Here is a 13,324-nt window from a genome sequence, read left to right on the forward strand (position 1 = left end):
TTTCAAACCTGACGTTTTTATTTTAGCACATAGGTGTTCATTAACAATTTAACATGTATAAAATGGTCTGTAGTTTGTATTAGCTTCCTGTCCTTCTTATGTGTCATTGTTGTGGTTCCTGAGTGTGGCTTCCCAACCCCGTCTTCCCCATAAGCCCTGTAGTTTTATTGTGCAATTTTGTATAGTGTGGTGATTTTTCAGAATGCATGTCATGTGTTACTAGAATTGACTATAACAGTAGAAACTCAAGTTCAAGAGAATCTCAGAAGTGGCTTCTATCTTTAAGCCTTAGACTTGGTAAAAATCCTCTTGCTGCATACCTCTCAAACACCTTATATAATTTTCCCTTCCTAATGTAAGCATTTCTTGATCAATAGGCAGTTCCAAGAGGACAGGGACAGCATCTGCCCTGTTCTTCTTTTTTTTTTTAATTTACTTTAATTTTTAAAAATTTAAAGTCTGTTAGCTAGCATAACATTATTAATGGCATCATTAATTTCAGATGTAGTATTTAGGGATGCCTGTGTGGCTCAGTTGTTAAAAAGTGTCTGCCTTCAGCTCAGGTCATGATCCCAGGATCCTGGGATCGAGTATCAGGCTCCCTGCTTTGTGGGAAGCCTCTTCTCCCTCTCCCACTTCCCTTGCTGTGTTCCTTTTCTCACTGTGTCTCTCTCTGTCAAAAACATAAATAAAAAATCTTAAAAGAAAAAAAGATGTCATGTTCGATGATTCATCAGTTGCCTCTAACACCCAGTGCTCTTTTTGTTCCTATAGTCCTAATAGAGAGCCTGATATGTGGTAGGTGCTCAATTACAATCTGAAATATTACTCTATGCAGATGTAAATACTTGCATTTTATTTATAGAACTCACATGTTTCTTTTGACATAGTAGCCAGAATAATTCCTAAAGTTGTGCTTCAAATATTACCTATTATTGGGCGCCTGCGTGGCTTAGTGGGTTGAGTCTCTGCCTTTGGCTTGGGGTCGTGGTCTCGAGGTCCTGGGATCAAGTCCTGGGTCAGGCTGTTTGCTTGATGGGGAGCCTGCTTCCCCCTCTCTCTCTGCCTGTCTCTCTGCCTACTTGTGATCTCTCTGTCAAATAAATAAATAAATAAAAACCTTAAAAAAATAAATATTACCTATTATTATTGTGAAAATTTTAAAGTAGTTGATTAAAACTTGAGGTTGAAATGTTCTTGTACTGACACTTTAATCCGCAGCCAGTTTTTACAGTGGGATTTATAGTGAATGTGGTAATTTAGTGGTACAACTGTCATTGTTTCTAATTTCATGAAACCATAAATCCTGTGATTATTTTCTTAAAAATTCATGAATTCATTATATATATTTGGAAAAATTCAGAAAATGTAGAGTGGCAAGTTATTGTCTTAAATTCAGATAAAAGATAAAACTTGGAGAAATAACTAACATAAATATTCTTCGTAACGGTAAAATGATTGAAGCACTTGACTTAAACTTCAGCAGCTATGAGATGAATCTTTTCCTTTAGCTATTCTTAGAGACTGTCACTTCCTTGTCTGTAGCTCTTTTGCTTTCTGATTTCTCTTGAATTTTTTCTCTGTTATTTAGTGTTTCCAGTTCCATCTTCCTTAATAAGGAAATTTATGATAAGAAGATTTGTTTTACTTCCTCAAAAGAATTGAGTTGATGAGGTTAGAAACTATGATAATTAGCATGTGGGTAGCTCCGTTGTTAAGTGTCTGCCTTGGGCTCAGGTCATGATCCCAGGGTCAGACTCCCTGCTCAGTGGGAAGCTGGCTTCTTTCCCACTACCCATGCTTATGTTCCCTCTCTTGATATCTCTCTCTCTGTCAAATAAACAAATAAAATCTTTTAAAAAAAAAAGGAAACTATAATACTTATTTTTACCTTACCTTTAGTGTATAAAAGAATTTTTTCATTTAACATTGAGTCTGAATTTCACAATGTTGATTACAGGGCTCAAGTTCTCCTACTTTGCAACTTTTCTCAAAATTATGGTCTCTCTTTTTTTTTTTTAAAAAAAACATTATATTTTTTTATTTATGCGAGAGAGAGGAGTGGGGGGAGGGAGAGAGGGAGAAAGAGTACACTAATCGGGGTGGGGGGGGGTCAGAGGGAGAAGCAGACTCCCAGCTGAACAGGGACCCTGAAACTGTGTGGGGCTTGATTCCAGGACCCCAGGATCATGACCTGAGCTTCAGCAGACACATAGCCAGCTGAGTGACCCAGGCACCCCTCAAAATTATAGTCTTAATTTTCCATTGAGATATTTTAATAGGGGGTGATCTTGATTAACCTCCTTCTCCCAAGAAACCTGTGTATCTAGATATTTCTTTATATTAGTCAAAAGATACTCTGAAATGATCTCTGTCTGTATTATAGACCCAAACGAAGTAAAGAATTAAGAATTTTACTTCTTCAATATTTTATTTTGATGTAATTTCAAACCTATAGAAAATTTGCTAAAATTCAAGAAATTCCCATATACCCTTTACTTATATTCAATAATTGTGTACATTTTGCCCTATTTGCTTTATCTTATTTTACTACTTTCCTATGTATACTTTTTTCTTGAGTAATTTGAGAGTAAATTAGAAACATCAATCCCGGGGCGCCTGGGTGGCTCAGAGGGTTAAAGCCTCTGCCTTCGGCTCAGGTCATGATCCCAGGATTCTGGGATCGAGCCCCGCATGGGGCTCTCTCCTTAGTGGGGAGCCTGCTTCCTCCTCTCTCTCTCTGCCTAATTGTGATCTCTCTCTGTCAAATAAATAAATAAATAAAATCTTAAAAAAAAAAAAAAAAAAGAAAGAAACATCAATCCCATATATCCCTAAATACTTCTGTATGAATTTCCTAAGAATAAGAACATTCTCTTTTGCAATCTTAAAAAAATAATCAAAATAAGGAAATTTACTGTTGATATGATTCTGTTATTTAATCCATAATCCGTATTTTAGTTTTGTCAGTTGTACCAATAATGTCCTTTATAGCTTGTTTTTTCCCCCCAGTTCAGGATCTAACCCAAAATCATGCATTGCTTTAATAACCTCTTTTTAGTCCCCTTTGAATTGACAGTTCCATAACTTTTCTTTTTCTTCACCTTGACATTTTTGAAGCAAAGATAGTTATTCTGCACATCTTTAATTTGAGGTTATCTGATATTTCTTGTGATTAGATTAAATTTAGGTTGTGTATTTTTACAGAATAATATACAAATATGTATCCTTCACAGTTCAACATATCAGGAGGCACATAGTATTGGTTCTAGTATTAGTGTGTATGTATGTATTCATTCATTCATCCATCCATTTATTCTCTTCGATGTGTTTACTCCTTTCCTCAAGCTTAAAATACACAGAGAGTGGATTCAGAATCGATACTTGTAATGCTGGGTAACAAACCTACTAACTACCAAGTTCAGTATTGCTTACAGTTTTTAAGGTAAAATTTAATTATGGAAAAATGCATAAATATTTTAAAAAATAATTTATTTTGTCAGGGGAACAGAGCGTGCATAGCCACAAGCGGGAGGAAGGGCAGAGGCGGAGGGAGGGAGAGAATCTCAAGCGCACTCCACACTGAGCACGGAGCCCAGTGTGGGCTCCATCTCACAACCCTGAGATCATGACCTCAGCCAAAACCAAGAGTCAGATGCTTAAACAACTGAGCCACCAAGGTGTCCCCAAAATGCATAAACCTTAAGTGACTACTTGAATGGGCTTTTATAATTACATAAACCCATATTCCTATCTATGTCTTGACTTAGAAAGTTTTCATCACCCCAGAAGGCTTCCTGGTGCCCTTTTTCTGCTAATAGTGTCCTCCACCACTGACAACTGCTTTTTTCCCCCTCCATTATACATTAGTTTATCCTGTTTTAGAACTCTATAGAAATGGAATCATACAGTATTTACTCTTGTGTGTCCAGTTTCTTTTGGTGTCATAGTATCTGGAATATTCATCCGCATTGTTTTGTTGTTGTTGTTAATAGTTCATTCTTTTCTGGCTGAGTAGTACATCACTGTATGAAAATACTGCAAGTTCTTTATCCATTCTAATGTGATGGGCATTTGGGTTGTTTCTAGTTTATGGCTCTTCTAAATAAAGCTGCTGTGAACATTGAAGTACAAGTATGTGTATTTTCATTTCTCTCGAGTAAATGCCTATGAGTGGAACTGCAGGGTCACAGGCTAGATGTAGGTTTATTTATTTATTTATTTTAAAAGATTTTATTTATTTATTTGACAGAGATCACAAATAGGCAGAAAGAGAGGCAGGCAGAGAGAGAGAGGGAAGCAGGCTCCCTGCTGAGCAGAGCGCCCGATGCGGGGCTTGATCCCAGGACCCTGGGATCATGACCTGAGCTGAAGGCAGTGGTTCAACCCACTGAGCCACCCAGGTGCCCCTAGGTTTATCTTTGTAAAGAAAATGTCAATTTCTCATACTAACTGAACCATTTTATGTTCCTATTGCTAGTTATGAGTTTTCTGGTTGCTCCACATCTTCACCAACACCTGCGTTCTTAGCCCTTTAAAGGGCGATTGCATGTTAGCGATATCTCATTGTAGCTTTAATTTGTATTTCTCTAATTACTAATCAGATTAGGTACTTTTTCATATGCTTATTGACCATATAGCTTTCTTTGTGAAGGTTTTGTCCAACTCCTTTTGACTATTTTTAAATATTAGGTTTCTTTTTTTACTAATTAGTTGAAGTTCTTTATATGTTGTGGTACAAATTGTGAGTATTGTAAATATTTTCTCTCATTTTATGAATTGCTTATGGATTTCTTAATATATCTTGTACTGAGCAGAAGCTTTTGATTTTTGTGCATTTATATTTATTCCTATTTTCCTATGTCAGTTATTGCTCTTTTGTGTTCCAAGAAATCTTCATCTACCCTCAGTTTGCTAATATATTCTCCTTTGGCTTATTTTTTAAGCTTTACAGTTTTACATGTTACATTTAGGTTTATTTTCATCACAGATTAATTTTTGTAGATAGTGTGATGCACCATTAATAGAGATTAGAGCTTAATGTTTATTGTTTTTCTCTGTGCAAAGTCAGATTTCTGGGTTTTGTTTGTTTTGCCTTTTTTTTTTTTTTAAACGAGAAAATTTTATGACTGTAAGACACTCTACTTTGATATGTTATGTTTTTGGGAACACCAAGTACTTCAACATTTCTTTAATATAGACATAATAAATTTTGAGCCTATATAAAGAAAAAAATGGATTATTGCCTTATGATAATGGAAATAACTAGAACATTTTAATATGTTTGAAAGAATAGATAAGGTACTAACTGTCCAATTTCTATAGTAAAGAGACTTAGTTTGAGGACGGTTTTTCATTGTACGTGTTCTGCAACTACATGAATACGTTTTTAATTTTCCAGCTTAAATTATTTTTTTCTGCAACTTGCAACGTGATTTGATTACCATGTTATATCTCTTTTATTGGCGGCCTAAAGTCTGTCAGGCTTTCCATTTGAAACCCCTGTTTTTAGGAGTTCATGAGCAGACATTTGAAAAAAAAAAAAATTAACCAGCCAAAAACTTGGCATTCATGATCTTGGTTCACTATAAGGTACTTGCTTTAACAGAATTTTGAATAGTCAGCTCTTTTTTTTTTAAGTTGTAAGCAGCACAAAGAAGAGTAAAGGAATTTCTTTGTCTAAACAGATAGGGAATATATTTCCAGACAACTTGTTCCAACTAGATTTACAAAGCAAACTTTCCCCTTCTAGAAATCATCTAAATATGTATGTTCCTGTGTTCCAGTTCCCACAAGATATTGCCCCAAGACTTTGATTTTCCTTTGCTGTAGTTCATAGCAAATACCCTCTGTCCCTGGTCTCTTTTCTGTCCATTTATGCTTTTAGAATTCTCCCTAGTATATGTTATTTTTAAAATGGCTTTAAATTTTGGCATTCTTTAGCTTATTTTTCCTCCTCCTTGCAGTGCCTACTTGAACAAAAGAGTATATGACTTTACTATTGGTTGAAAAACAGTATTAATTTTGAGAGAAGTTGTGGTATAAATAGCAGTGATTTTCTTGAAATTAAATTCTGAAATACAGACTTTAGAAACTATTCTGAAGAATTGTCACCTCTAGGGCAGACTTTTAGGCAAGTTTTCTTTCTTCCGTCAGTTGTGGATGTCAGCTTGAGTACTTTCACAATCTGTTTTTAACCCACTGTCATTTGCGTGGTGAACACTTAACTGCTATTGGCCCATAGAGGTGTTTGTGGGTTTTTGTTGCTTTTATTTCACTTCTTTTTCTTTAAAATCATTTCCTGAAAACTTAGTACAGAGATGAAACCTACAGCAGGAAGCGAGATGATCTGGAAATCTTTACTTTTGCTGCACTCTGAAGATTATTTGCTTCAGGCAAGAAATTTTTGGGTGCTGCTGAAATTTCAGAGATCTGGGAAAATGGGGTAATAACATGACACCAGCTCTTAAGCAGCAACATCTGCTGTGGTTCAAAGCCACACAAAGAAAGCTGCTTAAGCAGTTGAATATTTTGGACTGCACGGACAAGTGTGGTTCGACTGCAAAGACTGCAGAGTAGAGGAAACTTAACGTTTTAGAGAAGTTGTTAAAAAATGGAGTCGTGGAAGATGAGCATCTTTAAGCGACAGACATCACCTTGTCCTCCAAGCTATCGAAGATCTTTGTCAGAACCTGCTGATGCAAATTCAGAGATAGGAGCAAGCTTAAAGAGCTATCCTTGGCGTGGTCCAGTGAAAAGCAAGAAGAAAAAAAATGAACATGCTGCTTCCAGTCTAGGAAAGCCACTGGGTGCTTATCGGTGGCAAACACATCCCAGCTATAGGTGGAAAGGGAGCAAAAGGGAGAGGTTGGAGACTAATAAAAAAGACTTGGATGAACCTCAACAAAAGGTCCTGCCAAAGATGGTTGGCAATAAGGCTTCTTCCTCTGCTAATGAGGTCTTTGGAACATCAACAGAGAAGCTGAACCTGGTCAACACCCGGTCACTTCGGGTTCCGTTCACCAGATCTATTTCAGAGCCAGAACCCCGCTGCAATATCAGATTTGTTAGACTGTGGCCGACTTCAGGGACATCAGAGGAATCTGAGCAACAGGGATATTTCATCCGTGGCATTTTCTCTACTCTTTCCAATGGCTTCTCCAGGATGCTGAGTCTAAAAGGAGAATCAACCAATGAGCCAGTAAGAGAAGGTATATTGTGATAAGGGGAGAAAGAAGGGATGGCTTAATTTTAATTAGTATTGAAATTTTAATTGTGCTTTATAATAAGATAAACCATTCTGTTTGTTCATTATAAAACAAATTTATTTAATTTGAATTTTTAACAAGTGATAAACCTGACTTCAGAAATCCTTTTTCAATGAATAATAGTAAATAATAGTAATGAATAGATTTGGTTAAATTAAGGATTTTTTTTTTCATATGTTAAACTCTTGAATTCTACTTTGGAGCCTGTATAAAAGGGTTTTGTTTTGTTTTGCTTTGTTTTTTTAACCCTTTTTTATCTCCATTGATAAACTTTTGTAAGTTAAGTGAGATTTGGAGGAGAAATAATCAAATACTTTCCTCATGAGAAATTTGAGAATTAAACAGAATTTCTATTATTATCTTTTCATAAAAACTAACAAATATTATAAGAGAGAACTATTTAGAGCGGAATTGTATTGGTAGCTTTTAACTGGTTGGAATTTGATTTGCTTCTGTCATAAAAATACACAATTTGAATATGGAAGCGAGATGCAAATCTTGAATTTGTTCAGATGACAACATAGAAGCTTGTATTTGATTCATTTCAGCAAAAGAATCATCACTTTTTAAAAAAAATATCATTTAGGGCTTCTTTAAATTTAAAAATATTTTATATTGATTTTAGCATTGTTAAATCCAAAATAATAACTCTTAAAGTTTTATGTGATTGCCTTGGAAATGATTGACCTTATCTGCTGAACTATTTCAGTTCTGCTTTATGACCCATGTTTGTTTGTTTGTTTGTTGTTTTTGGAAACCTCAGCACTGAAACTCTGATAATATCTGCATCCAGCTCTTGCTATTAGAATACTTGAGCGAATCTTTACTGTAAGGTTGACCACATCATGAAAGTTAAACTCTTTAGAAAATTATGGGAGTTGTTGAAGGATTTTGTTGTTGGAGTACAGCTTAGTTTCTTTTAAAATGAAGATGAAGAATGCTAAATGGTGACATACCAGTAAAAAATTAAAGAGTTTTCCAAATTCAGTATTCCTCCTGAGCCTTGTCCTCCCTAGATTTTCTTTTGCTTAGTGAGTTTTAAAGATACTATTAAGTTTATCTTTTTTCTTCTTACCCTTCGTTTATAAGTAATTACCAAGAGTAAAATCTTATTGATGTGCCTGTATTAACATTCTGTTGAGTTTTTGGAAGACTAGGTTGTTGGATTTCCTTGGATGCCAGTATGTGTGCTTCCCTGGCAGGTGATGATAGGATGATATCAAGGAGTATCAAAGGAAATTAAAAGTTTGAAATAAATTCTTAGGATCGGTGCCTCTCAACAGTTAATGTGTATGCATTTGATAAAAGAAAGCTATAGGATTTTGGAGGTTTGGGTGGGGTCTTTTTTTTTTTTTTTTTTGGTTGGTTTTTTGGTGTTCATAAAGATTTTGGGCTTTTGTAGTTAATTTTCAGTTTCTAGTAAATTTGCCAAGCTATTGACTGCCTAGTATGTGTGATGTGCTCAAAGATTATGTCCCTACTTTTTATACATTTATGGTTTACTTAAGGAGATACAAAATATTCTGCATTTATTACATTCTTAATATATTTCCTAATATTCTTTATCACTTATAATCATAGAATAATTATACATGTGGAAGCATAAAAGTTTAAGGTGCTATTAGGAGGGATTTCAAGTCAGTAATTAAATAACAGTACAAAGTAGTCTTTCCAGTCAGATCAACAATTTTAATTAAACAAATACTATGATATCCTCTAAGTGCTTCACCAGTGAAGATTCAAGCTCTTAAGACTGAAATGTGCTATTTAATACAAAGACTGGAGCTTGTTCTTGTCCGGAGATCTCCTTTTCTCTGTGGGCAGTAGGTCATACTCAGCAGAGAGTCCATGTCCATGCTTTTCTAACCTTCTGCAGGTGTGAATCTTCCTGCATTTCTCATTCCCCACAAGAGAAGGATACAGTTGGCCCAGGAGACCTGAATTCTACTTCCATTTATGCCAGTTATCATCTGCGAAGTTTCACCTCTGAATCTCTCTTTACACTTTGCGGAATAGTAATGCCTTTCTCTCAAATGATAGACAAAATTTGAAAATATTATGTACATTATAGTTTACATAACATCTATTCACAGATGCCATGTGAATATAAAGTGTTCTCATTAGGGTTGCTATTATAGTATTATAGCAAGTTATGGAATATTAAACCGTAGATGTCTTAAAGACTGTGTTAAGAAAATCAACATATTTCTTAATTTGAAACCTATGAGTGTTTGTTACTTTTTTTCCTCAATATGAACTGTGGATGCAAGAGGCATTAGGTAATGTTGTATGTATTTAAAGTGTGTAAAACAGTGTTTGACACATAGCATTTGTTCTATATATATATTAGGTCTTGTTTCTGTTAGGAAAATGAACTTAAACTGATAGAGTTAAAAAAAAAAAAAAGGCGGGAGGAAGAAGTAGAATACCTGATGGGTGTTATAGGTAAAAAATGTAAGTAAATTGCAATGTTCTAGTCTTAAATTCTGTGTATCCAACCTTGTTCTGAGCATTGTATATGTTCTGAGCATGAACAGATTTCTTGTTCCATAGCTGACCATAATTACCCTCATTCTTTTTTTTTTTTTTTTTTAAAGATTTGATTTATTTATTTGACAGAGAGAGATCACAGCAGGCAGAGAGGCAGGCAGAGAGAGGGGAAGGGAAAGAAGCAGGCCCCTGCTGAACAGAGAGCCCGATGCGGGACTCGATCCCAGGACCCTGAGATCATGACCTGAGCCGAAGGCAGCGGCTTAACCCACTGAGCCACCCAGGCACCCAATTACCCTCATTCTTAAAGCAGTGAAATATATCATGCTCAGGGTCTCTAACCAGTTTAAGAGGGAGAAGCTCAAAGGCTTCACTACTATTCCACATTCAACCTTCCAGTTGTGTAATATATATTAATTTATCTGATGTAGGTCAGAGAATATGTAGGTCAAATGATACAGTATAAAAAATATAACTTGCACTTTTTATAGTTGAAAGTAATTCCAACTGCTTTGGGCCAGTGTCTAAACACTAAGTCAACATGATTTCAATAGTGGAAGTAAATTGAAACACCAGTAAGAGAGGAGTAACCATAAACCCATGGCAGCATATCAGATCAACAAAATATCATAGGGCCTACTAGTTGCCACTTACTAGCTATGTGAAACGGTAGAAAATACTATGTAACTGTAAACATGCATGGAATGTAAACTCTAAGTTACTGGGAGGTAATTTCATTCCTAAATTATTTTTCTTCCTCTTTCAGTAGGTAGAGATAGGAATGAAAGCTTAAAAAAAGAAAGTAGGAAAGGAAATTAAATATACCCCATGTAGTTCTCTATTTCTGATTATAGTTTATGTCTGGTTAAACTGACATTATTTGTAATGTCCTAGTAGTAAGAATATTGTCTTCCCAGTTTTATGTTTTTAAAGACCCCTAACTTGGGAATTAGAAGACTATTTTTCTTTCTAGATAACTTTGTTTTAATATGCTCATTCAATTTTTTAACAGATTTTTCATTAAAAATCTTATTGGAAGGGACTTTATACATTAATTCAACAACTGTAACATTGAGTCCTAAGACAGTGTTCTTAAGTGCTGGGAATATAGCACATTATTTTATTAAGTAACTAGCAGCTTCCTCATTTATTCTAGGAAATCAACCAAATTAGAAAAAACAAAAGTACTGTAAGTTCATAAGATGTGCATTCATAAATAGTGCTGAGGATTAATTAGTATAAGAACTTACATAGTACCTCAGATCTCTATAATTGGACCTGCTCTTTACTCTTTATTATAAATTAAAAGAGGTGTCTGCAAAATACAGAGAAATATGTTCCTTTCTGCCATTTCTCATAAGAATCACTGTACTTCAGGGATGTCTGGGTGGCTCAGTCTGTTAAGCATCTGCCTTTGGCTCAGGTCACAATCCCAGAGTCCTGGGATCAAGTCTTGCAGTGGGTGCCTTGCTCAATGGGTAGGCTACTTCTCCTTCTGCCTGCCTCTCCCCCTGCTTGTGCGTGTTCTGTCTCTGATAAATAAATAAAATCTTAAAAAAAAAAAAAGAATCACTGCATTTCAGTGATTTAGTGTAACACCTACCTAGCTAGGATATTAGCTATTAATATTTGCTGTTAATTAGCTATTTGTATTACAGTGTTAATATTTGCATTTTGTATATTAATATGTACCAAATTATTCTTTTCTACATGACTTCAGCATATGTTTAAGATATTCTGGGAATCTCTGTTTAAAAATTGTTCCTGGAATTTCTCTTTTTTAAAAAATTATTTTTATTAACATATAATGTATTATTTGCCCCAGGGGTACAGGTCTGTGAATCATCAGGATTACACATTTCACAGCACTCACCATAGCACATACCGTCTCCAGTGTCCATAACACAATGGAATTTCTCTTATTTCACAGATTTTTCCATTTCTGTAAGCAATAACATTTCCTCCCTCATAAAATCAAATAAACTTTTCTCCAATTATAAAAATAAAAAATCATTGTATAAATTTTTTCAGAGAAAAATATAAGGAAGACCATTAAAACCATACACAATCCTTAGTAACTAACGATTTTAATTTTAATTAAGTAATTAAAATTTCTAATTTTATTTTCAGGTACCAAGCAGGTTTATGATTATAATATACTGCTTAGTCCTTATTTTGGAGTTAGATCTGAGGTTAAATTCTGACTCTTCCTCTTTTTAGCCGTGAGGTAGATATAACTTACCTAATTCTATTTTTTTTAATAATAAAAAAAATAGAGCTGGCCCTAAGAAATGTTTCAATCTTAATTTTACATTTATGAATCATTTCTCTCTGTCTGTCTCTCTTTCTTTCTTTCTTTCTTTAAAGATGTATTTGTTTATTTGAGAGAGAGAGCACAAGAGAGCAGGTAGGGAGGTAGGGAGGGAGAGAGAAAAATCTCAAGCAGATTCCCCATTGAGCATGAAGCCCGAAGTGGGGCTTGATCTCATGACGCAGAGATAATGACTTAAGCTGAAATCAGGTCAGGTTGGACTGACCCACCAGATGGCCCAGTCATTTCTTTCTTTCTTCCTTCTTTTTTTTTTTTTTAAGATTTTATTTATCTGCACCCAATGTGGAATTCGATCTAACAACCACAAGATCAGGAGTTGCATACTCTATCAACTGAGCCAGCCAAACACCCCTATAAATAATTTCTTAAGATAACCAGTTTTGTCTAAGTGATATTCACTAAATGTGTTCTCAGTTCTGAGTACTTTATTTTAGCTTTTTATTTACTAACTGTTTAGTTAGTAGAAGAACTATTGCAATATTTTTTACAACATGTTGAGTTCCCACCGAAGAGCTGTATGTGTGTATGTACACTTCCATTTGTTTATGACTTCTTTAACTTTTCCATCAGGATTTTGAAAATGTTTTTAATAAAAGAAAAAATAAACCACCATGTATTTTATACTTGTGATTGAGCTCTGTTTTTAATGCATACTTTATAGTTAATTTTAAAGATGATAATATAGTATGTTGATTTTTATACTGAGCTCTAGTTTATTACTGATTATTTATCTGATATTCCTTATTTTAGAAGCAGAATATTTTAGGGGAAAGAAAAACAGTCTTTGGAGACATGAAAACCTGTTTCAAACTCTTTGTATATGTCATCAATTATAGTACTACAATAAATATCAATAAAAAATATTGGCTCAGGTCATGATCTCACTTTTCTTATCAAAAAAATATTGCCATTACTGTAGTACTACAAATAAGTAGACAAATGAATGAGTTAGTTCATTTAAAAATCAGACCCATAAAAACTATGGGTGGGAATGAAGAACGATAATTAAAGCAATTAAAAATATTTTTAGATTCTGGCTTTGCCACTCATTCTTAATGTGACCTTGGGCAAATTACTTTGTCTCTCAGAGCCTCCATTTCTTCTTTTGGAAGAGGAAGTAATACATACTTTGTAGTTTATTGTGAGGATTAAATGGAATAGGCTATGTAAAGTCTATAGCCCAGTGCTTGTCAGGTAGTAGAGTTCAATGGAAGTTAATGCCCAGTGATGTACT

General features: G+C 34.6%; 1 protein-coding gene across 5 annotated transcripts in view; it reads left to right on the forward strand.

The window, feature by feature from the left end:
- RASAL2 (RAS protein activator like 2) overlaps positions 1 to 13,324 on the forward strand; it is a 359,235-nt gene that overhangs the window by 113,147 nt on the left and 232,764 nt on the right. The window contains exon 1 of one of the 5 annotated variants that reach the window (XM_013061135.2): positions 5,617 to 7,211. The exons of 2 other annotated variants lie outside the window; for them this stretch is intronic. In XM_013061135.2, coding sequence (XP_012916589.1) covers positions 6,614 to 7,211 — 598 coding nt within the window. In that variant the 5' untranslated portion in view covers positions 5,617 to 6,613. Of the gene's footprint in view, positions 1 to 5,616; positions 7,212 to 13,324 lie in introns of those variants that run through there. 2 more of the 5 variants (XM_013061134.2, XM_004761972.3) reach the window with 2 other exon arrangements.

This window comes from Mustela putorius, unplaced genomic scaffold (genome assembly GCF_011764305.1).
Source record: "Mustela putorius furo isolate JIRA1106 unplaced genomic scaffold, ASM1176430v1.1 tig00003942_pilon_pilon_pilon, whole genome shotgun sequence".
In the NCBI taxonomy this organism is placed as follows: Eukaryota; Metazoa; Chordata; class Mammalia; order Carnivora; family Mustelidae; genus Mustela; species Mustela putorius.